The 26,442-nt window shown below is 36.8% G+C and overlaps 1 protein-coding gene across 4 annotated transcripts in view; it reads left to right on the top strand.

Moving 5' to 3' along the window:
• The window catches only part of EML4 (EMAP like 4), a 163,499-nt gene that overhangs the window by 50,198 nt on the left and 86,859 nt on the right, over window positions 1–26,442 (top strand). For all 4 annotated transcript variants that reach the window (XR_009009919.1, XM_057558212.1, XM_007167109.2 and 1 more), the window contains exon 2: window positions 23,683–23,865. Coding sequence is in view for 3 of the 4 variants with exons in the window: in XM_057558212.1 (XP_057414195.1) it covers window positions 23,683–23,865 (183 nt within the window). In the remaining variant the exon portion in view is untranslated. The remainder of the gene's footprint in view (window positions 1–23,682; window positions 23,866–26,442) is intronic.

Genomic DNA, 26,442 nt, shown 5'->3' with positions numbered 1-26,442 from the left:
GTACATCCTTGTAAACCAGGAATATTTTTTGTATTTTTAAATGGTTGAAAAAATCAAAAGCATAATATTTCATGACACATGAAAGTTATATGAAATTCTAATTTCAATGTTCATAAATACAGTTTTATTGGAACATATTTCATTTGTAGAGATACTGTCTATGGCTGCTTTTGTTCTGCAATGGCAGAGTGCGATGATTGGATTAGAGATCTTTGACCTTCAAAGCCTAAAGTATTTACCTTCTGGTCCTTTACAGAAAAAGTTAGCTGACCCCTGTAATACATAAACAGGTTTTGTCATTTGTTTTTTTCAAAAGCAGGACATAAAATACAGTGTGTGTGCAATGGATATGCATTATATTATACTTACTGGTAACTAACCTTTTCCGCTTATCCACTGCTGATCGATAGCCGTCCATACTACACTGATATATGGTGCACAGTATTCCATATTTAGATACCATATTTCATTCACCTGATCTCATTTAGGTAGACCTTTAGGTCTGTTTATACATACTACATACGTTGTTGCATCAGAGTATGTATGTGTAATTCTAATTATTTAATTTAAGTAGCTATTACTAGATTACTTTTCAGAAAATTCGTAGCAGTTCACAAGTGCACCAGTACAACTGCCTGTGTCCTAACACTCTGGCCACTATTTGTTGTCATTTAAAAAAAAATTTGCCCCTAAGATCAGTAAAAATTATTTTAGTTTTCAATCTCCTGCTGACTGAAGAAGCTAAGCCATTTGCACTTATAAAGACATGCTTTAAAGGAGCTGAAGTTTCATCATCTCAACATTTCATTTTTCTTTCTGTTTTTGAAGAGATCTTAAATGTCCTCAGCCACAAATTACAAATTTTACTCTAGCCAGTCATCTTTCCTCTCCTTGCTTACAAGTCTGTCCCTATTACAAGAGTACCATTTGAGAGGTTTTGACCTACTTAGCCCAGATCTCTCTCAGTATATGAAAAACATCCTCACTAAAACACATCTAGTTACAGTGAGTAACATCTTTGTTTACAGAGGCCATTAAATTTTTGTTAATCTTTGGACAATTTAGTAAATAGAGATAACAGTCTTCTAAGCAATGCTGGCTGTAAGCTACATTATGAAAAAATTGAAGTTGTTCCTACAACTCCAGCTTCTCTTTTTCCCCTCATTTGTACCCTTATTTAGGTGATTCCTGTACCCTTTTTGCATACTCAGTAATGCCCCAGTGTGCTCTTCTGCCAGTCATTTATACTTTTGGGAAAATGTCAACTCTACTTATACCTTCTAAGGGAATTTACAATTTAAATTATGAAATGAAAGTTTTTGTTGCTTTTTTTTTTTAATTTTATTTATTTATTTGTGGCTGTTTTGGGTCTTCGTTTCTGTGTGAGGGCTTTCTCTGGTTGCGGCAAGTGGGGGCCACTCTTCATCGCGGTGCGCGGGCCTCTCACTATCGTGGCCTCTCCCGTTGCGGAGCACAGGCTCCAGACGCGCAGGCTCAGCAGTTGTGGCTCACGGGCTTAGTCGCTCCGCGGCATGTGGGATCTTCCCAGACCAGGGCTCGAACCCGTGTCCCCTGCATTGGCAGGCAGATTCTCAACCACTGTGCCACCAGGGAAGCCCTTTGTTGCTTATTGAATGAAGGGTTTGTTGTTGGTTTGGTAATAGCTTTTTTGCACTATAATTCATATACCACACATTTAAAGTATACAACACTGTGGTTTTTAGTATATTCCCAGGGTTGTACAACCTTCATTACAATCAATTTTAGACCATTTTCATCACCCAAGGAAGAAATTCTTTGTTTTTCAGCCGTCACTCCCCATTTCCCCCATCTCCTATAATCTATAGGCAACCATGAGTCTACTTTCTGTTACACATTTGCCTGTTCTGGACATTTTATATAAATGGAATCATACAATATGTGACTGACTTATTTAACTTAGCATATTTTCAGGATTCATCTGTGTTACAGCATATATTAGTATTTCATTCCTTTTCATGGCTGAAAATAAATAATATTCCATTGTATGGTTATACCACATGAGTGAATATCCATTCATCATTCAGTGGACATTTGGGTTATTTTTACTTTTTGGCTCTTACGAGTAATGCTGCCATGAACATTCATGTGCAAGTTTTCGTGTGGACATATCTTTTTGTTTCTCTTGGGTATATATCTAGGAGGGAATTGCTGGGTCATATGGTAACTCTATGTTTAACTTTTTGAGAAGCTGCCAGACTGTTTTCCAAAGCAGTTGCACCATTTACATTCCACGCAGCAGTGTGCGAGGGTTCAGCTTCTCCACAGCCTCACCAACACCAATTGTCATTTTGACTGCAACCGTCCTGGTGGGTGTGAAGTGATACCACACTGTGATTGTTTTATGTGTGGTGTAATTTTTTTTTTGTGGTGTGATTTTTTTTTTTTTTTTTTTTAGTAAGCAATCAATAAGTTTTTTTTTTTTCCACACACACACACTGTATTTTATTTTTACAAGAGATAAATAGACTGACACCAAGCATTGTACATGGATGACCACAACAAAAGCAACAATGATTGCAATTACCAAACATGAAACACACTCATACTATGTCATAATATTGACATTCAGTCCAGTAATCCTCCACTGTAACAGCTCCTTTACTTTGCAGTGAAAATTGATTTGTATATTCTTTGCCTCTGAGTCCTTGTGGGATTTTTTTTTTTAATTCAGACAGAAAGTCACAAAAATTATACTCATCCTCATCAGTTCACTCAGTCCCATGTAATTAATTTTTTTTTTCATCTTGATCTTTTGTTAGCACTTTTATGAGTTCATCAGTTTTTTTTTTTTTTTTTTTTAAAGAGATTGGAGTTTATTTACTTATTTATTTATTTATTTATTTATTTATTTTTGGCTGTGTTGGGTCTTCGTTTCTGTGCGAGGGCTTTCTCTAGTTGTGGCAAGTGGGGGCCACTCTTCATCGCGGTGCGCGGGCCTCTCACTATCGCGGCCTCTCTTGTTGCGGAGCACAGGCTCCAGACGCGCAGGCTCAGTAGTTGTGGCTCACGGGCCTAGTTGCTCCGTGGCATGTGGGATCTTCCCAGACCAGGGCTCGAACCCGTGTCCCCTGCATTAGCAGGCAGATTCTCAACCACTGCGCCACCAGGGAAGCCCAGTTCATCAGTTTTTCATTAGAGTTCTGAAAATGCTTATTCATTCAGTTCAGCAGTACAGTCAGTTGCCAGAAACCTGTACTTGTCAGAGTCTTTTCCATGAATTTCTTGAAGATGAAACCCTTTTATAGGAACATATTTGCAAAATCATCAGAGTACACCCAGAACTGTCTGTAAATGACAAAAGACTTAAAAATGACCATGGTTAAAGATTTGATGAAAGTTCATAATAATGCAGTTGACAAGAAAATTAGTTATTTCTGAGATATACATTTTAAAGTAATAACTAGGATTATTACTTATAACATTATACCAGAACATATAAGATTTTTAGAAGTTTCCTGTGGTGTGATTTTTTTTTTTTATTGTGATAAAATATACATAACATAAAGTTTACTATTTTAACCATTTTTAAGTATATAATTCACAGTGTTGTGAATTCACAGTGTTGTGTAACCATCACCACTGTCCATTTTCATAACATTTTTTGTCATTCTAAACAGAAACTTCATACTCATTGAATGATATTTCAACATTCCCCTCCTTTCCCAGCCCGGGTAAACCTCTGTTCTACTTTTTGTCTCTATGAATTTGCCTATTCTAGATACCTCATTTAAATGTAATCATACAATATTTGTCCTTTTGTGTCCGACTTATTTAGCATAATAATTACAAGCCATGTTGTAGCTCGTGTCAATTTTATTCCTTTTTAAGGTCGAATAATATTCCATTGTATGTATACATCACATTTTGTTTATTAATTCATCTGTGGGTAGTCATTTGGGTGGTTTCACCTTTTGGCTGTTGTGAATAATCTGGTATGAACATTGGTGCACACGTATCTGTTTGAGTCCCTGCTTTCAATTCTTTTGGGTATATATCCCTAGAAGTGGAATTGCTGAATTTATGTTTAACTTTTTGAGGAACTGCCGGGGTGTTTTGCACAGCAGTTACATGATTTTACATTTCCACCAGCAGTGCACAGAGTTTTAATTTCTCCACATTCTTTCATGTACTTACTGGCAATTTATATATCTTCTTTGGAGAAATGTCTATTCAAGGCCATGGCCTATTTTTGAGAGTGGGGTTGCTGGCTTGTAGAGTAAATGTACCTTCAAATTCAGTAAATCTTGCGCCCAAGTAGTTTATTAATGTATACTTTCCTTCAAAATGTATAAAAGTTCTGATGCCAACATTTGGTGTTGCCAGAATTTACAGTTTTTGTTTATCTAATGGATATGAAATAGTAGCTTGTGATTTTAATTTGTATGTCCCTAATTAGCAGTGAGGTTGATCCATCTTCCCTACAAACAGAAGTTTGCCTATTCATATCTTTTTCACATTTTTTCTCTTAGGTTGTCTTTTCTTATTGATCTGTAGGCAATATTTACATATTTCTTATATGCATTATATGTCTGTTTTTAATTTTTGCCTTTAAAATTTTTTACTTTTCAAAGTGGGAAGAACTGAATTTGAATTTGTGTCCTTGGGATTTAATATGGTGCCTGACAAATTAGTCACTCAGTAAAATGTAGAATGAATAAATATTTTGTGGAAATCTAAAAATTTGTTTTATTTTATTTTTTAATTTTTATTTTAATTTTTTAAAAATTTATTTATTTTATTTATTTTTGGCTGTGTTGGGTCCTTGTTACTGTGCGCGGGCTTTCTCTAGTTGCAGCGAGCGGGGGCTACTCTTCGTTGCGGTGCGCGGGCTTCTCATTGCAGTGGCTTCTCTTGTTGCGGAGCACGGGCTCTAGGAGGGCGGGCTTCAGTAGTTGTGGCACGCGGGCTCAGTAGTTGTGGCTTATGGGCTCGAGAGCACAGGCTCAGTAGTTGTGACGCACGGGCTTAGTTGCTCCACAGCATGTGGGATCTTCTCAGACCAGGGCTCGAACCCATGTCCCCTGCATTGGCAGGCAGATTCCCAACCACTGCACCACCAGGGAAGCCCCTGTTTTATTTTTAAAGAAATAACGCTACCTAAATTAAGTGACAAATGAGTGCTAATGATTTACACCGCCATGTGTAAAGTGTACCTTTATGGTTATCTAATAGTGTATTGGGTCTCCCATTGTTTGAGTGCCCTAGGTACATTTATTTGCAAGTGGATTAGAAAGAGAGTTCTTGTCAGTTTGGGCTTGGTCTGAAAGTCATTTAAAGAAGAGTTAATCTGTTAGATCTTCCAGATACACTTAAATTCTGAATAAAGATGCACATACTGCAGATAATTCTCAGGCCTGTGATGGATGGCAGTTGTATAAAAATACAGTTTTGATTGTAGTAGCAGGATCCCACACAATTTCTCTGAGGTTCAGCAAAGGGAATCCCCTCAGAAAGCAGGATTTTCTTGGGCCTTGTACTGTACTTGTTTAATCCTGTCTTTTTCCACTTTTAGTTTTATATAATATGTAAAATAGTGTCCCTTCTCCTTTTCAGTTTTAAAGAATTACATCCTACCTGCTTTCAAAATTGATATGGGCCTGTTAAGGCTATTCCTTTGACTACCCCTCCCCAACAAAGAAAAACCCTAAACGTGCTCATGGTCAAAGAATTCAATTTTGTGTGACACACTGCAATACATATGCCCTTCAATTACATAGTTTTAGGAATGAAATTGATGAGTTTTGTAGATACAACTGGTGGTTGTTAATTGATATGTTTCCTCTGGGTTTCTTCCTCTCCCTTTCTCCTCCTCCTCTTTTTTTATTTTTATTTTTTTTTAAGTAGGTAAAAGTATCATGTACTCAGAGTTTATCATTTAATATTTGATATTCAGTACTAATATCATTTGGGTTATGTCTGTAATCTTATTATTTAGAAGTTATATTTTTGCCTTATGTTTAATAGGCTTACATAGTAAGCTCTCCAGTTGCATTGCTTTTAAAAAAATTCTCATTGGTATTTTTCTTTTAACAGAAAAATAACTTGTTCCAGAGACTAGACCTTCTCCACCATTAAAAATTGGCTAACTTCCTTTTTTGGGTCCCACTACTTTCTGTATATATTTATCAGGACAACTGTTGTATTATACTCTATTGTATTTATTTGTTTACAGTTTCTCTCTCCTCCACTCATCCATGCTTCTTAGGTTTGGAGATCATCTTATTCAAACTCTTAACAATGAATGGCATATAATTACAAGTTCACTGAATGTTAAAAGTTATTATCAAATAAATAACACATGTTTTTGTGTGTATTTAATCTTTTCTGCTAATTCCAATTTAGTCTTTTTAACTTTCTGATGATGAAATGGAATTTAGTGAATAAATAATTAGTAAAATAATGTAGCATCTCTTTCTGCTGATGTTTGAGACTGTTTCAGGAAATCTTTGACCTATTTGGGTACCTGACCCCACAAATCTTACTAATCATTAAGAATTAAGGCAATCTAGGTGTGGGTTTACCAGGCCTTTATTTTAGCATCTTAATAATTATTTTAGTTCTTACTGTCATTTTTTAAAAATGCCCTTTGGTGATTTATCTATTAAATTTTCTATAATTTTCTATGTTAGGTGCTCTTAGCCTCATTTTAAAGATGAAGAAACTGGGGCATGGAGAAGTTTAAAAATTTGCCTAGGGTTATACATTTATTTTTTAAATTATTATTATTATTATTTATTTTTGGCTGTGTTGGGTCTTCGTTGCTGCGCGCAGGCTTTCTATAGTTGTGGCGAGCGGGGGCTACTCTTCGTTGTGGTGCGTGGGCTTCTCATTGCGGTGGCTTCTCTTGTTGCGGAGCATGGGCTCTAGGCATGCAGGCTTCAGTAGTTGTGGCATGTGGGCTCCAGTAGTTGTGGCTCACAGGCTCTAGAGCTCAGGCTCAGTAGTTGTGGTGCACAGGCTTAGTTGCTCCGCAGCATGTGGGATCTTCCCGGATCAGGGCTTGAACCCGTGTCTGCTGCATTGGCAGGCAGATTCTCAACCACTGCGCCACCTGAGAAGCCCACAGGGTTATATATTTAGTAAACGGCGAGGCCAGTTTTTGAATTCAGATAGTCTAAACCCAGCATTATATTCTTAACCAGTGTATGCATATTAAATAAGTTTTCAGTTACACATGAACTTTGTGTTCCAGGAACAGTTTTTTTAACAGAAACTAATATGGTAGAATATTATTCTTAAAAGCAAGACATGCTATATTTTCTTCCAAGGGCCAGTGATTTACCAGGACTGTGTGTGTGTGTGTGTGTGTGTGCTTGAGAGAGAGAAAATGTGAGTAAATTTAGGACTAAATACCTGTAGAAAGTTATGAGTTTGTGAGAGGAGTTAGGGAGGGGAATAAAGTGGATTTTTTTTAAGAGAAATAAAAGCATTTGAGCTCATTGACTTATGAAAATAAGAAAAAAAACATCTAGTGGTGAAATAAATAAGTCTGGGTTGAGGCACAGTAGTGCAAAAATATCTAACCTTTTGATTAGGCTAAATCTCTAAAACTGAGACAGCAGTAACAAAAATGTACTTCATTTTAGGCATGTTGTGGCAGAGAGAGGAGGAGGAGGGGGAGGAAAGGCAGCGAGATAGGTAGGTAGGTAGGTAGGTAGGTAGATGGTCTCAGAGTCCAGTTACAAAAGAGGAAAGGGGGATATTCAGAAAAAGAAGCTGAAAAAGGAAGAAGTATTTAAGGTAGTGAAGAAAATAGGAGAGAGATACCTGTCTTTTCTATCATGTAGTCATTGGCTGAAATTGTTTCTTCTAGATCCTCCTCCCAGCTCAATGAAACTTCTCATGTGGGGGGTTTTGTTCTTCTAAAGCAACCTCGGTCCTCTGCATGTCACTAAGGTAATAGGGGTTTCTATCTCGTCCTTTGTTTTATCCTGTCTTTGCTGCTGGTTCTAAAGTACAGCCATGATAAATCAACCACTATTTGGAGAGTTACTGCTACATGTGGTACTTCCAGGTGTAGAGGAAAACAAAAAAGAAATAGCTTCTTCTCTAGAGGACTTTACAATCTAATTAGGGATTTAAAATGTAACTTTGTTAAAAGATGATTATAATGTCCTACATTGTGATGAGTCAGATGGTATAAACAATTCCACACTTAGCCACTCAGCTTAAGCTTTAACCAGCTCCGCTTAGCAGGTGACCTTGTCTCCTGCTTTGCAAGATAAAAAATTTAGGTATAAAAACAAATATGTGGGCCTGCTCTCATCTTCTTCCCTTCATTCTTAGATAAAAGTGTCCCTTCTTTTTTTTTTTTTTTTTGCATTTTTTAAACATCTTTATTGGAGTATAATTGCTTTACAATGGTGTGTTAGTTTCTGCTTTATAACAAAGTGAATCAGTTATACATATGTCCCCATATCTCTTCCTTCTTGCATCTCCCTCCCTCCCACCTTCCCTATCCCACCCCTCTACGTGGTCACAAAGCACTGAGCTGATCTCCCTGTGCTATGTGGCTGCTTCCCACTAGCTATCTATTTTATGTTTGGTAGTGTATATATGTCCATGACACTCTCTCACTTCGTCCCAGCTTACCCTTCCCCCTCCCCGTATCCTCAAGTCCATTCTCTGTGTCTTTATTCCCGTCTTGCCCCTAGGTCCTTCTGAATTTTTTTTTTTTTAATTCCATATATGTGTGTTAGCATGCGGTATTTGTTTTTCTCTTTCTGACTTACTTCACTCTGTATGACAGACTCTAGGTCCATCCACCTCACTATAAATAACTCAATTTTGTTTCTTTTTATGGCTGAGTAATATACCATTGTATATATGTGCCACATCTTCTTTATCCATTCATCTGTTGATGGACACTTAGGATGCTTCCATGTCTTGGCTATTGTAAATAGAGCTGCAGTGAACATTTTGGTACATGACTCTTTTTTTTTTTTTTTTAAACCTATTTATTTATTTATGGCTGTGTTGGGTCTTCGTTTCTGTGCGAGGGCTTTCTCTAGTTGCAGCAAGTGGGGGCCACTTTTCATCGCGGTGTGAGGGCCTCTCACTATCGCAGCCTCTCTTGTTGCGGAGCACAGGCTCCAGACGCGCAGGATCAGTAATTGTGGCTCACGGGCCTAGTTGCTCTGTGGCATGTGGGATCTTCCCAGACCAGGGCTCGAACCCGTGTCCCCTGCATTGGCAGGCAGATTCTCAACCACTGCGCCACCAGGGAAGCCCCATGACTTTTTTTGAATTATGGTTTTCTCAGGGTACGTGCCCAGTAGTGGGATTGCTGGGTCGTATGGTAGTTCTATTTTTAGTTTTTTAAGGAACCTCCCTACTGTTCTCCATAGTGGCTGTATCAATTTACATTCCCACCAACAATGCAAGAGGGTTCCCTTTTCTCCACACCCTTTTCAGCATTTATTGTTTGTAGATTTTTTGATGATGGCCATTCTGACTGGTGTGAGATGATATCTCATTGTAATTTTGATTTGCATTTCTCTAATGATTAATGATGTTAAGCATCCTTTCATGTGTTTGTTGGCGATCTGTATATCTTCTTTGGAGAAATGTCTATTTAGGTCTTCTGCCCATTTTTGGATTGGGTTGTTTGTTTGTTTTGATACTGAGCTGCATGAGCTGCTTATAAATTTTGGAGATTAATCCTTTGTCAGCTGCTTCATTTGCAAATATTTTCTCCCATTCTGAGGGTTGTCATTTCGTCTTTTTTATGGTTTCCTTTGCTGTGTGAAAGGTTTTAAGTTTCATTAGGTCCCATTTGTTTATTTTTGTTTTTATTTCCATTTCTCTAGGAGGTGGGTCAAAAAGGATCTTGCTGTGATTTATGTCATAGAGTATTCTGCCTATGTTTTCCTCTAAGAGTTTGATAGTGTCTGGCCTTACATTTAGGTTTTAATCCATTTTGAGTTTATTTTTGTGTATGGTGTTAGGGAGTGTTCTAATTTCATTCTTTTACATGTAGCTGTCCAGTTTTCCCAGCACCGATTATTGAAGAGGCTGTCTTTTCTCCACTGTATATTCTTGCCTCCTTTATCAAAGATCAGGTGACCATATGTGTGTGGGTTTATCTCTGGGCTTTCTATCCTGTTCCAGTGATCTATATTTCTGTTTTTGTGCCAGTACCATCCTGTCTTGATTACTGTAGCTTTGTAGTATAGTCTGAAGTCAGGGAGCCTGATTCCTCCAGCTCCGTTTTGCTTTCTCAAGATTGCTTTGGCTATTCGGGGTCTTTTGTGTTTCCATACAAATTGTGAAATTTTTTGTTCTAGTTCTGTGAAAAATGCCAGTGGTAGTTTGGTAGGGATTGCATTGAATCTGTAGATTGCTTTGGGTAGTAGAGTCATTTTCACAAAGTTGATTCTTCCCATCCAAGAACATGGTATATCTCTCCATCTATTTGTATCATCTTTAATTTCTTTCATCAGTGTCTTATAATTTTCTGCATACAGGTCTTTTGTCTCCTTAGGTAGGTTTATTCCTAGATATTTTATTCTGTTTGTTGCAATGGTAAATGGGAGTGTTTTCTTAATTTCTCTTTCAGATTTTTCATCATTGGTGTATAGGAATGCAAGAGATTTCTGTGCATTAATTTTGTATCCTGCTACTTTACTAAATTCATTGATTAGCTCTAGTAGTTTTCTGGTAGCGTCTTTAGGATTCTCTATGTACAGTATCATGTCATCTGCAAACAGTGACAGCTTCTTCTTTTCTGATTTGGCTTCCTTTTATTTCTTTTTCTTCTCTGATTGCTGTGGCTAAAGCTTCCAAAACTATGTTGAATAATAGTGGTGAGAGTGGGCAACCTTGTCTTGTTCCTGATCTTAGTGGAAATGGTTTCAGTTTTTCACCGTTGAGGACAGTGTTGGCTGTCCCTTCTTAAGGCTCGTCCTTTGGTCTGTGTTTTCTGCTTTAGTCCTTCACATCGTCTCTAACACAAGAGCTTTGCTGCATGCCCTCTCGTGTTGGTACAGCTCACTTTCTCATCCGTTCCTTCCCCAAACCCTGTAAATGTTGAACAAAAACCCCTTCAGCAACCTTGCACAACTCATTTCCCACCTCATTCCATTTTCCCCCTTTCCATCTTCAACCAGATTCCTTAAAAAGACTTATTTACCTCCAAGTCACAATTCAGTACATTGCAGTCATGCTTCTTTCCCCATCACTCCACTGAAACTTCTCTGGTAAACGTCTCCTTATAATTGCCAAATCCAGTGGACCATTTTCAGTCCTTGTCTTTTGATGTCCTTTCAGTCTTTGAAATTATTATTCTTTTCCTGAATCTATTACTACCTTTCTGACCGTTTTTATTATTGTTATTTGCACATTCCTTTCCTTCTGGCTGCCTTAAAAATAACCTTGGCCCTATTCTCTTCTCACTCCCAGTCATCAATTCTAGTGACTCTAGCTATCTATTATATCCCAGTACAGTTTTCAAAAGTACGTCTCTAGTTTAGGCCTTTGTCTTAAGCCCAAGACCTGGTTATACTTCTGTTTCAGTGACCTCAAACTCAGCAGGTCCAAAAGCGCTCATCATTCTACTCCCTCATTCCCCCCAACCTTGTTTCTTTTCCTTTATTCCTAGCTCAGTGAATGTTACCTAACCATTTACTCACTATTCCAAATAGAACAAGGGGATCCTCCCCTACTTTTCATCCCCTCATGCAGTTAGTGACCGTATTCCATCAATCCTGTGTCTTGAGTAGCATCTCTTAAGTGCGTCCTTTAATTTCTAATTTCTAGTAGGTAAAATTCCTTTTAATTCACCTCAGCGTCTCGAAGAGTTTCTGTACATCATAGTACTCAAATACTTGAATGTATGAATAAGCGTTTTGGAAAGATTGACTGTAATAGTAAATAGAGAAGATGATTCTTGAGCAAAGAAACTAAGCTGAGATTAGGAACCACATACTTTCTGGCCTGACATCAAATTTTGATTTGAGAAGAAAGGAATGCCCAAGGTATATAATCTACAAATTAGTAGCAGTTTACAGATGGGAGGTGGTAAAAAGAAGCCCATGTACTGTAGTGTATGTGTAAGGGGAGCCTTTTTGTTATGTACTAGTTAGAAAGCACTAGGTTGCAGAACTTCTAGACAGTCCTTCTATAACCTTAGGAGTCTGTGAGCAGTCATTTAATTGGGCTGCATTTGTTGTAAAGAAGAGTAGTTGAGACCTAAATTATAAAACTACAGTCTTACATTTGTCTGTTGATTGAAGAGAAACATAATAAAGCACAATCTGCTTCAGAGCTTCTCACCAATCAATAGCAAGAATTTGAACTCCGTCCTAGTCTGTGCCTGGCATTACATTTCCTTTGTATCATTATATTTCCCATTCTGTCTGCTTTTATTCATCCTACTTGGTATCCCCTAAATGTACTTTGTTTCAGACACATTACACACACCCCAGCCCGTTTAATTCCTGTTAATCTTCCAAGTAGCTCCTGTATTTTGGTGAATCTGTACCAGGTATTAATCTATAGAGAAGAACTTTCCCAAGTCTCACTTTAGGAAACACTCTTGATGGTTCCCACTTTCTTCTGTAAATATTAATCTAGGTCATTTTGCTTCATTCCTCTGTCTTTTATCAGCTTTGCTTTTAGTTTATCCTCATCTCAATCTTTGTAGCATAGCTCTTAATGTTCAGTTTGGTTTAGGTTTTATCCATTTCGCAGTATTGTGTGTGTGTGGGTGTGTGTGTTTACAGTAGTCCTGTTGTTTCTGTTTTACTTTGGTTTGGTTTGGTTTAAATTTGCTTTTCTTAATTATAAATATAAAGCTTAAAAGCAACAAACTGAAGAGATGATCTGTCCGTAGCTTTGTTTTGACACTTATCTCCATGAATTTGTTCTTTAATTAGCTTTAGAAGTAGTTATCAAAAGAATAAATACACGTTTCATTCATTAACTTTCACCTGCTTTTACATGGTTTTATAAGAGAGACTAAAGATATTTATAATTTCAGTTCCCTATACTTTTACATTATTGTAAGCATACGTGGTTTGAAATCAGAATATCTGACCAGATGTAAATCATTATAGGTTACTACTAATGCAGTTTATTATTTTAAAATAATTTGGAAAATTAGTGAATTAAGAAAAGGGACTATTCTCATTGTTAATTGTATTCATTATCTTACTCTAGTGAAATGGTTGTAATAAATCAGCCATGTTACACTTAGGTTTTAAAAATTAATGAAAAGTGATCATTCTTTTAGTTTCTTTACAGTTCATGTGGATTTCATTTTATTTTAAGCAAAAGGAAAAAGGAAATGTGACTTGCCACTTTGCACACACATTGTTTATTTAATTTCCTAGTAGAGAAAAATACTCATTTGGGGGGCTTTAACTCTGTTATTTATAGAAACTATTTAATATGTTTTATGTTTTAGTTTCAGAAGGCAAAACTGGGTTTTGTATTTGAAGCAGTTGTACCTTACTCTTAACCAATTGAAAGAAGATCAGAAAAGTAGTGCCTGAGGACAACCAAATAATTGTAGTGAATATTCATGTGGTGCATTAAAAATGTGTTTCTGCCTGTGCCTGGAATTTAGCCACTCCCCAAAGCAGCCCAAGTTTTTTTTTTCTGTATCTTTACCCTCCTTTTGCCTGCGTGCTCTGTTTGCTCTCTCTCCTTCAGTTTCTTTGTCTCTCTTTATAAATAAGTAGAAAACTTTTCTTTAGATCAGAGAGCAAAGGGGCAGGAGAACTATCTTAAGAAGTTTTTATTTGTGCCAACATAGAAGTGCTTGGTGGTAGGCCATCTGGATCGGGAGGATTTCCTCAGAATGTAAAGTATGTCGTGAGATTTAGAGAGCTGGGATTTGCTCTGGAACTATCTGGGAAGGCAGCAGGAAACGTAGACAGAACTGGTTTATACTGCTTGTAACGTAGGTGGCAAGAATGGAAGACCGCTTGCCTGGTCTCGCTTCAGTGTGTGCTTCCTCTACACTTAGGAGCTTCTGCACTGGTAACGTATCTTTCCTTTCCTCGGAATTGAGACTTGTGTCACAAACTTTACTACTCGTGACAAAAGAAATCTGAGGATGTGGGAATGCATCTAGGTCTCTTCCGTCCCTCCCCTCCTCCTTCCTTTAAATATGTGTCAGTAATGGCATAAATATTTGCCTACCTACTTTTATAAAGTACTTAAGACTGTACCCCCTTTATAAGCAAATATATTCCTGTTGTAAGGGCAGGATGGGCTTTGTTCAACTTGTTCTTTCCCTGTGCCCCGCCCCCCCAAAAGATGGTCATTATATTATTTGTGAGGAAAAAAATTAAAACAGCTTTTAGTGGAAAATAGTAAAAAAATAAAAAAATAAAAGCACCTCTCAATAAGAAATCAGAATTGTGTAATTAAGCTTGACTTCTGCTTCTGTGAAGTCTAACCAAAAAACATCAAAAGCAGAATTATCTGATTATCTGTTTTTAATTCTGTGTTAAGTGAGACTTTGAAAAAAGTCTTAATTGTGCATGAATCCTAGCGATAGAACAAAGTAAAGTCCTTCCCTGGGACTAGCCTTCATGTCCGGAGTGCTGTAGCAAAAGTGGTTTTATATTTTATTTAACACAATTTCTTATATAATTTATGCCAGCAGGGGAAATTTTAGTAAGAATATCTTACAAGGAAAAACAAACTTAAGTTTTTAAAAGTAGAAAATATAAGTCAACATTGTTTGTGTTATTCAATTGAAGACAGATAGTGTCATTTTCATATAATATCGCTAGGTGGAGGTAATTAATATTGTCATTTATTAGAGAAATAAAATATCCAAGCTTTAACAGTTAAAATGCCTTATTTAATTAAAACTTCTATGAGAGAAAGCTTTGACTTTTAGAAGTAGAATATTAAGATAAATAGGAAACATTAATTCCTGCATAAATATATCTTTTTATGAGCTGTTTTTATGAATATATTTTCTTATGTTTATTTCCAAAAGTAAATTTTAGCTGTTGTAGAATACATAGTGCATAACTTTTTGATATAATACTTAAATATTTGTCTTGATGCGACAATATTTGAAGACAACTAATTCCATTTTAAAACAAAGAAAAAACCATTTAAGTTGCTAAATGGTTTCTGATGGGAATTTACTAATGTGACAAATCAGTTGTGATTTTGTTTTGTTCTTTTGAAGAAATGATGTTTAAAGACCCGGTTTTCCTTTGGATGTATTGTTTTGATTTTTGTGTCTCTTATTAGCCTGAGAATATTTCTTTCAAACATTATGAGATGTATACTTATACAGAAATGTTTTCATTCACTATGCATAAAAATCTACACGTTAACCAAACTTGTATTGAAAATTTGGGTGCATTACTAAGTAGGTTTACATCACAGCCTGAATTAGCTTTGCTTTTCTTTACTGAGAAAATAGTTTAAGGTTTTTTTTTTTTGGTTATTTATTTATTTATTTTTATTTTTGGCTGCCTTGGGTCTTTGTTGCTGCATGCAGGCTTTTCTCTATTTGCAGCAAGCGGGGGCTACTCTTCCTTGCGGTGTGCGGGCTTCTCATTGGGTGGCTTCTCTTGTTGCAGAGCACGGGCTCTAGGCGTGCGGGCTTCAGTAGTTGTGGCACTTGGGCTCAGTAGTTGTGGCTCACAGACTCTAGAGCGCAGGCTTAGTAATTGTGGTGCATGGGCTTAGTTGCTCCGCGGCATGTGGGTTGTTCCTGGACAAGGGCTTGAACCCGTGTCCCCTGCATTGACAGGCAGATTCTTAACCACTGCACCACCAGGGAAGCCCCAATAGTTTAAGTTTTGTCTACAAAGAATTTTTCTTTTTTTGTAGAAAATTCATCTAAAATAAAAGAGTATAAGTAAGCAAAAACCTCCGAAATCCCACTTGCCAGAGACATACCTCCAGTCTCTCTATACGTCTGTAGGTGTATGTATGCCTGTGGATATACAGTTCTACACAGATACAACTACATTATAAATGTTGCCTGCAGTTTTTTTCTTTATAGTATGTTATTACTCCTAGTAAACTTTCTTGTTTATGATTTTAAATATATACCATCCTTTTTAAGAGCTCCATAGTGTACCGTAATACAACTATTTATTTAATCAGTTCCCCATTGATAGTCCTTTAGGTTAGTGCCTTCACTTTTTTTAACTGTAAACAATGCATGGTGTTGTTACTGGTTTCTCATGGTTCTTCACCCATATTAGCTCTTCTAATCCTCGCCACTACCATTCTACCCATTAAGGCCTGCCCAGTGTCTTAACATGAGTACTTTAGGAAGGGGAGATCAGAGACTGTTTTTAATTTTTTTTAAATATTTGTTCTTTGGATGGTATTATATCTCATATCATATACCTTTTTGAGATGGACTTTTTTTTCCCCAAAGGTTCATAGGTAACAACTAATCTTACGGTCATTCCATTAGCCCTCAAAGCAGTCATAAAAACCACCTGGTTTAGTTGTTTTTATGACACAGAACCTCAGGGTTCTTTGGAAGTACAACTCTATCTGTTTTATCTGTTTTGGGATTTAATTTGCAAAAATGGTTTCATTGTTCTTAAAAAAAAAAGTGAATAGTTATATAGTCTAGTCATCCACGTTCCCCATCCTCTCTCAGAAGAGAAAAATCACTAACTTCCACCTCAAAAAAGTATAATACAATATATGTTTAATTGTCTTTATGACATAGATGTTCTATTACCTGTGGACGCCTCCCTATACTATCCCCTGCCCTACACCATTAGAAGTAACTATTGTCATAAATTTTGTATATATCATTCCCTTGCTCTGTGGTTTTGTTCTAAGCAATATATTATTTACTTTTGTATTTTTTGAACTTTATGTAAAGTCCGACTTGCTTTTTACACTCATTATTATATTCTTGAGATTCATACATGATGTTTCATGTAGCCATAGTTTATTTTTACCACTTTGTAGTATTCTGTTGAATGTTTATATCACAATTTATTTACACATTTTATAGTTAATGGACATTTAAGTTGTTTCCAGTTTGTTTCTATTGTGAACTTTGCTGTTGTGAACATTATTGAACATTTCTCTTGGTGTATGTATGCAAGAGCAGAGGTTGGGAAACTATGCCTGGCAGGCCACCTGTTTTATAAAAAAAGTTTTATTGGAACATAGCCACACAATCATTTACGTATTTATAGCTGTTTTTGTGTTACAAAGGCAGATTTGAGTAGTTGCTACAGAGATGATGTGGTCTGCAGAGCCTAAAATATTTACTGTCTGGCCCTCACAGAAAAAGATTGCCAGCCCTGCTGTAGGTCAGGGTCTATACACCCAGGAGTGGAATTGCTGGGTCATAGGATGTATGCATCTTCAGTTTTACCAGATGATGCCAAAGTTGGTGTTATTTTTGTTGTTGTTTTTTAATCTCAAAGTCTTGAAACAGTTTACCGCCTACCAGTAATGTATGAGAATTCACATTACTCTATATCCTAGGGAATACTTGATATTGTCACGCTTAAAATTTTTTGCCGGTTTGGTGAGCATAAAATAGTGTTTCATATGGTTTTAATTTAATTTTCCTTTTCAAGATTATTAATGAGGTGCTTGAGCCTCATTTCATATGTTCATTGGCCATTTATGTTTTCTTTTCCATGAGGTGTTTAGTCAAGGCTTTTGTCAATTTTTCTGTCGGATTGTCTTTCTGATTGATTTGTAGGAATTCTGTATTCAGGATCCTAATCCTTTGTCACTTGTAAGTGTTAGAACTATTCCTCGTTTGTGAATTGCTTTTTCTCTTGCTTGTGTCTTTTAGTGGACATGTATTCTGAATTCTAATGTAGTTTCAATATTTACTTTTATGGATCGTGCTTTTTGAATCTTGTTTAGGAACCTCCTCTCTACTTGCAGGATATGAAAATATTCTCTATTATTTTTCTAAAGGTTTTATAATTTTGCCCTTAATTCTTTAATCTGCTTGGATTTGATTTTCATGTGTGGTGGAGATAGGGACTTCAATATACTGAATTTTAATGAATTTGTGAAGTTTAATTTAACTTGGGAAGTTCCGCCATTATTTCTTCACATACTTTTTTCATCTAGAATCTTCTTCGCCTCTTCCTCTGGGACTCCAGTGACATGAATATTAGGCCTGAGGCTGTGGCCATTTTTTTTCCTCTGTGTTTAAATTGTATACATCATATATATAATGTATGTGCATATCATATACATACATAATATAATTTTTTTAAATAGAAGAGGTCCTAATTTCAGAGATTATTTTTTCTTCTTATAAACAGGTAAAAGGCTTGGTTATCCAATATCCCATAATGTAGGAAATTAGATTGGAAAGGAGTATTGCTATAGACTGGCATAGTTAATACTAACTGCAAAGAAAGAAGCAGAAAAGGTATGAAGAAAGGCTACAAGTTTGAAAATGTACTTTAAATTATTTAATTAGAAATATAATAGCCTCCAGGGTGTCATTTTATCACAGTGCTTGCAGCACAGAGTAATTAATATTTTCAGTGAAGACTGAGTCATCTAGAAGTTGCTACGTTATAATTATATGCCCTTGTTAAGAAGACAGGAAAATAAGTGATCCATTTTAGAAAGATTTACATAAAACCATTGACATTGAAAAGGTGCTAGAATGTATAGGCATGCCTCGTTCTGATGTGATGCTGGGTTGCCAACTTCTAGATATTTAGAATACCTCTGCAAAGGTAACATGTATTTCTTGACAGTTTAGAAGACAAATTAACTATGATTCACTGTAGTAAAAGCATGAGTGGCTACCGTTGTAGTTTTAAAACTGTCATATTGGATATTAAAGTTTACTAGTTACTTTTTTTTTTTTTTGCTTGCATCTCTAATAAAAGAGACCTTATTTATGCCAATAAATAGATTAGACTGATGGAAAAGAGGTTTATGGACCTTCTTTCTCTTTTCTCTCTTTCTTTCTTTTTTTATTTCCCCTCCTTAATGAGTTTAAGAACGCTTGGGAATTTATCTGTAGTTCATATTTTAACCCTCAAGGCTAGAAACTATTTTGAGAGGGAGCAAGGAAATAAGAGACTACCACAGTATAAGGAAAAGGAATCAGTGTACTTGCGTTAAGAAAGGGGAGTGGAATTAAGCCCCCAGAAAATAGATATATTTACTGAACATATGTATTCTTAAAATGTTTATTGTGAGTGCGCGTGTGGTACATCATAGATTGGGAGAGAAAAAAATAAGAACAAAGTTTTGAAAATGGAAAGAGCAAGAGCGATGGGTTCTGTTCTATCGAGTCATCTGAGGAAGGAGCTCTAATTCCAGTTTGCTGTGTGCCCAAGAGTAACTCACCTAATTTCACAGTCTTAGTTTACTTATCTATAAAATGACAGTAGGGGCTGTTGATCTTTAAGATAGTCTCTGTTCTAGCTTTTATAATCAGTGAGTACAAATTTAAGTTAATTGCCTTATGCTCTGATATGTTCCTTTATGAAATTGGAATACTGTGTCTGAAGGAAACTTGCTTTAAGAAATTAAGCTTCAGAAGCACTGTATATTAGCTTAAATATAAGTTTAAATAACATATGAAAAGTAACATATGATACATTTTTGTGAAATTCAAATAATATAGAAATGCTTACACTAAAAAGCAAAAATTTCCCTTTACCCTTACCCTTCTAATCTCACTCTCCGAGTCAAAAGTAACCCAATTACCAGTTTGATGTGTATGCTTCTAGACTTTTTTCTATGTGTACATTATATACATATATAAATATGAAGTTTTTTGTTTATTTTTTAGAAGTATGTTTCGGTGTGTGTGTGTTTCAATAAATTATTTAGTACATGTTGTTTCCCAATTTGCTTATTTACTCCACTTGAGTTGTCTTATAGATCTTTCAAATTTCTGGTTTATATACTTATCTTATTGTTTTTAATTGCATGGCTTTCTGTGGTGTGAACATATAGCTTATTAACTCCATCCAGGGACTTTAGGTCATTTCCAGTTTTGTAGTAATAATAAACAGTGTTGGGCTTCCCTGGTGGCGCAGTGGTTGAGAATCTGCCTGCTAATGCAGGGGACATGGGTTCGAGCCCTGGTCTGGGAAGATCCCACATGCTGCGGAGCAACTAGGCCTGTGAGCCACAACTACTGAGCCTATGCGTCTGGAGCCTGTGCTCCGCAATAAGAGAGGCTGCGAAAGTGAGAGGCCTGCGCACCGCGATGAAGACTGGCCCCCGCTTGCCACAACTAGAGAAAGCCCTCGCACAGAAACGAAGACCCAACACAGCCAAAAATAAATAAATAAATTTATATTAAATAATAATAATAATAAACAGTGTAGTAAAGAACACCACTATACAAAATAGTAACTTACTGAACCCTCACTGTATGGCAGTGCTGTGCATTATTTCACCTAATAATCTCAAACCTGAGATAAGTACTAATTAGCATGAAAAAATTACATGAGGAAACCAGTCACAGAGCTGGTAAGTAGCAAACAGATTTATTCAGGCAGTGTAACACCAGAATTTATGCACAGTTCTACTTGCCTCTGAAAAGGTGAAGGGCCAAGATATTAGGAAGATGTTATAGGGTTTCAGGACTATAATCAACTACTATGCCACTTTGCATCTCTGTTGTTGCTGTTGCCTTAGCTTGAGTGACCCTGTAATTGATCATTCAAACTGGGAAACTTTAGAGAGAACGAAGGAACGTTATGATAATATTTTTACTGAGATAGCAGACATGTTTGTCCTGGACAAATCGAGACACATGAACACCTTACTCCTAGCCTAGGCCACCTTCACCTTTCACACGGGTTACTGCATTAGCCTCCTGCCTGCTCTCCTTACATTTACTCTTATTCTGTTCCAATCCATTCTCTCACAGAAACCAAAATAACCTTTTTAAAACAGAAATCTGATTATATCACTTCATAGTTTAAACCCTGTCTGGCTTTGTGAAAGAATGTATTTATTCGGTCCTCCCTGTGATTATTGTTAAGATGCAGCATGAAATAGAGTAAAGGGCACTTAAACTGTGAGTCGAGTCCTCCGTTTGAGTTTCAGATATCAAGACTAGTTTGGTGACCTTGAGCAAGCTATTTAACTTCTCAAGCTGTTCCCTCAAATACAAAATACAGATAGACCGAGGAGAGGGATGAGGTAATAAACAGGAAAGGTACTATATAAATGCAGGACATTGTTAATAGTTAACTTTTTGCTTGTTATGTCCTTTGAAAAATTGTCCTTGTATCTTATCACAGTATCTAGCAGGTCGTGGTAGGATTTTTACAAGCTGAACCACCTTTCATGTGACTGTCCCAAGTTTCACAAAATAAAAACCTTAGTCATTTTTTTAAAAAATCAGAGTCTGTAAAAGTTAAGTGACTTACCAAAAGTAAAAGCTAGTTACCGTGCTGGTACTAAAACCCAGGACTATACCCTTGGCATTATAGTCTGATAATCTTTCCACTAGCCTTGGCTGCTTTCTCAAAAGAATTAAGGAGATCATGTGTTTATAAAAATCACATAAATATTTTACCTGTGATTATAATTTAGATATATAACCCATCTTTCATAAATTAAGAACAATTTAGAAAGGCATATCTATAATTTACTGACTTAATCAGGACCTTTGGCTTACAAGTGATGGCTTGTAAAAAGAGAGTTTATTAGGTTACATAATTAGCTAAAAGAAATATTAGAGTAGCTCTCAGAATTGAAGGTCCAGGGCTTCAGAGACTAGAACTGGAACTCAGGGCAGACAAGACTCTTTATCAGTGACAGCCCTAGGTCTATGTGTCCTTATAGTTGATAAACCAAGAAGGATGGGCTACACCTCTCTCTCTCTCTCTCTCTGAAATTTGGGAGGACTCCATTTGGCCTAACCCATATCGCACAACCATTTTATGCTAGTATTAGGTTGAACCATATGAAATTACCAATAGTCCTATTTTTACCAACTAAAAAGGTCACTTCGTATGCTTCAACCTATTAATAGTGCAGGGTGGTAGAGAGGAGAATGAGGCATCATAGATTGACAGCCCTAATGGAACCTCAAAAACTGGTGGAGTTCCACAAAACAGCTGGTGTTCTCCTACCAGAAGAAGGAAAATAGGAAGGTATTCTGGGCAGACAAATACAATAGTAACCATAGTGTAACACACATAAAGAGTATGGATCAGCTAGAATTCAGCTAGAACACTCTGGAAATGAAAAAGACCTCAAATATAAAAATTTCTAAAACAAGAAGCTGAATTGTTCTTATTAGTCCTTTTCTTAAGCATCTCGAAGTTTGACATATCTGCCTTTTATGTAATACATGGGCCCAAAGCTCTCAAATGATACCTTTTGTACTTTGCTGTTGTATGTTAAACATTTATTGAATGTCAAACATGTCCTGGGTACCTTCCTCATAACAATATTTAAAGACGAAGAAACTGAGGTTCAAAGAGGTAAAATAACTTTCCTAAGATTACACAACTGATTAACTATGGTACTAGAATTTGAAGTCTCAATTGAAGATAAAACCCAACTTTTCCTTCCATTCCAGTACTTCTCCAAAGATTGTCATTGAAATACCTCTAAAGACAGAAGAGAGTACATATGTATGCCTGAGCTGTCTGTAGGCATATAAGGTCTTAAATATGAATATGTTTACTGCTCCATAATAAAGGGTGATAACTTTGGTTTTAAAATGCTGAGGGTTTTGTTGTTGTTATTATTAACTGAAACTTTGAGTTGAATTGTCTGCTTAAGATGTCTGGCACATTATCTCAGTATGAGAAAAACGGCACACCATGGCTTAGTGTGTGAATGACTGACCCAGTCAGTGTATCTCACTCAGGTCAAACCATTCTTCTGTGAGAACCTAATTTCCCCCCTGAATTTTCCTGCTTATAGTGAATTAGCCAATAGCAATTGATCTTTTATAAACATTTGGATTCAGATTGATCCAACAAAGTAGTGTACTCTCAAGTTACGTAGCTTTGGAAGTAGTTTGTAATTGCTATGTTACAGCCGGACTTTATTTTTTGTTGTTGTTCTTGTTACATACCTAAGGCAGATATTAGCTATGTGCTGTATAGAAACCACCTTTTTTTTTTTTTTTTTTTTTTTAAGAGAGGTTGAGGCATTGGGGAGAGAAAAGGAGCAGCAACAAGTCTTTTACTAATTATGAAGCCATATTTGCGGGGGGGAGATTGGGAGTGTAATAATAAAGATAGAAGTAAAGAATGCTTTCTGATCATTGATGCTGAATCTGATACATAAAGCAAAATTGAACTGATTTGTACTCCTTATTTTCATAAATAATTATGATAATGATATAATAAGTAAGAAGGATGCTTTGAATGGTTTACAGTCTTGCAAGTTTCCAAATGTCTACAGAGTGATATATTTAGGGAACATTTTGGTGAAAAAACTATTAAGGTGATGGTATAATATATGGAAAATTTGACCACGGGAAAATTTTCAAAATTTTAATTATATGTCAGCTGTATTAACTTTTACTGTTTTAAATTAGTTCAAGTAGCTATGAAAATCTTTACAGAAATTAATCTGTGGAAAAAAATGTTTTTTTCAATTTTTCTCATCTTTTAAAAGACTTATCTGGTATAGTTTTTCTTATATGTCATTAGATTCTTTCTTAAGTTTACTTTAAAAATATTCCATATTTTCTTTTCTTTATAGATGATAGTATTTCTGCTGCAAGTACTTCTGATGTGCAAGATCGCCTCTCAGCCCTTGAGTTACGAGTTCAGCAACAAGAAGATGAAATCACTGTGCTAAAGGCAGCTTTGGCTGATGTTTTGAGGCGTCTTACAATCTCTGAAGATCATGTAGCCTCAGTGAAAAAATCAGTCCCAAGTAAAGGTAATTAAGTGTGTTGTAAGTAGGAAGAGTTTTGCTTTTTGCAACATTTTCTTTGAAATAATATATTAAATGTGTATTTTTTCAGTGACATTAAGATTGGGAATATAAAACTATAGTTTCTCTTTTGGATTACTTATGACTATAGTTTATTTTCCATTTCCTTTTTCTTTATTCCTAAGAACTTCTGAAAGTTTATTATTTTAAATTGGGAATTTTGGGGTAATGCCACTGATTGTACTTACTGGCTTTTATGTCATAGTGTTTGTGAATTTAGTATCTTTCAACTACATAACAAACTTACTGAGTGCAGAGGGGGTGGGATGAACTGGGAGATTTGGATTGACACATGTACACTAATATGTATAAAATTGATAACTAATAAGAACCTGCTGGACTTCCCTGGTGGCGCCGTGGTTAAGAATCCGCCTGCCCATTTCTGGGAGCCATCCCAGCTCCGGCCTCAGGTTTCTGGTTTCTGGGATATACGTCAGGATCGTCCGGGGCTCTTGTCACCCAGGCAGGGCCTGAGCCCAATCCCAAAGCTCTGAGTGCACCCGGGCAGGCCCTTCCTACAGTCACCAAAGCCCCACCCAGACCCAGACTCAATGCCTGGTGTCAGCTCATTTCAATCAATCACTCCACGATCTTGTTCTCAGCTCAATCTCCAGTTTCAGAAAAATTGCCAAGTGGCCTCACAGAAGTTATTGAGAAGAGAGAAGTTCCAATACACTGTGCAGGAGGAAAGTAGCCATAAACAAAAGGCCTTTCCAAGGTACATCTTGTATCCCCTCCAGCAAGGGATGGGAATTTTTACACAGTGACATGATTTTCCTGACACCCGTGCTTCCCAGAAGGCAGCTAGAGATGCTCAGTAAGGCCTCCTGGGTACCCTGGCTGATTTGGATGCCCAGCCGCCTGGGCCTCTTAGACCTCCATGGTCATCTGTAGCATTCAGAGTGGCAATAGTTCTGTCCCTACGGCCTGGTCACCAGTCTTTCTTAACAGGGAAGCACAGCTCTGCAAGTCCACCTCTCTGCAACTCTACACGTCCCTCTGTGGCTCTTGTAAAGGGTTGAATGGTGACCTCCCCCCAAAAGATACATCCACATTCTAACCCCAGAACCTGTGAATGTGACCTTATTTGTAAAAAGGGTCTCTGTAGATGTAATTAAGGATCTTGTGATGAGAATATCCCGAATATTCAGGTGGCCTCTAAATCCAATGACAAGCATCCTTGTAAGAGACACAGAGGAGAAGTCCACGTGAAGACAGAGCTGTAGATTGGAGTGATGCAGCCAGAGCTTGGGAACGCCAGGAGCCACCAGTAGCTGGAAAAGGCAAGAAAGCCTTCTCCCCTAGAACCTTCAGTGGCAGTGTGACCCTGCTGACACCTTGATTTTGGAGTTCCGGCCTCCAGAACTGTTGGAGAATAAATTTCTATTCTTTAAAAAAAAAAAAAAAAAGAATCCGCCTGCCAATGCAGGGGACACGGGTTAGAGCCCTGGTTTGGGAAGATCCCACATGCCGCAGAGCAACTAAGCCCGTGCGCCACAGCTACTGAGCCTGTGCTCTAGAGCCTGTGAGCCACAACTACTGAAGCCCGTGCACCTAGAGCCCATGCTCCTCAACAAGAGAAGCCACCACAATGAGAAGCCCGTGCACTGCAACAAAGACCCAACACAGCCAAAAAATAGATTAATTAAAAAGAAAAAGAGAACCTGCTGTATAAAATAAAATAAAATTCAAAAAAAAGAATTTACTGAGGGCAGGAACTGAATCATCTTTTTGTGTCTCCCATAGACTTCACATTGTATGTTGAACATAGCAGGTGGGCACTCATACTTTTTAAATGAACTCTCTTAATCATTACAGAAAGGATTTAAAGCATTATAGTTCATATAGCTTCATTCTAAGCCTTCTGTGGTCATTAGTCAGCAGAATCATGAAGAATTTAATTTAAACTCTGAAACTTACTGCCAACCCCAGTTCAATGGAAATTTTAACTTCTAGACATTGGGGATTTTCAGACTGAAATAAACTGTTATCAGGACCTTTGTTACTCAGATGTCATGTAGCCTTTCTCTTCTTCCAACCACCCAGAAGGAATCTTAAATTCTTTCACATTAATCAAACAGTCAAACATATCATTTCATATATCTCACTGATTTCTTGGTAGAGTAGATGGACATAGGCATGATTATCCCCATTTGGCAATGGGAAAAGGAAAAGATTCATCAGCTTACCTCTCTACTGTAATATGTCAACGCAGATGATTAACCTAGGGAGGAGTCTTACATAACTCTTAGGTTTTAGCTAGAGATTAGATAGTTAACCAGAATATGAGGAGCAGATGTGGAAGAAAGATTATGAATTCAGTTTCCGAATGTTGAGTTTGAGGTACGTATGGTGTATAGATAGATACATATTGATAGCTGAATTATAGGTCTAGTGCTCAGGCTAGTCTTGGTTAGGAATAAAAATATGGGAATGTTCAGCTTATGGATGATAGTTGAAGCCATAGAAGGAGGATGTAAAACAAGAAAGTGGCTCAGGATAGTTCTTTCGGGAGCTCCAGTA

The sequence above is a fragment of the Balaenoptera acutorostrata genome, chromosome 12 (assembly GCF_949987535.1).
Source record: "Balaenoptera acutorostrata chromosome 12, mBalAcu1.1, whole genome shotgun sequence".
NCBI classification, from domain to species: Eukaryota; Metazoa; Chordata; class Mammalia; order Artiodactyla; family Balaenopteridae; genus Balaenoptera; species Balaenoptera acutorostrata.
The sequence above is the reverse complement of the archived record's forward strand: the minus strand, read 5'-3'. Positions and strand labels throughout refer to the sequence as shown.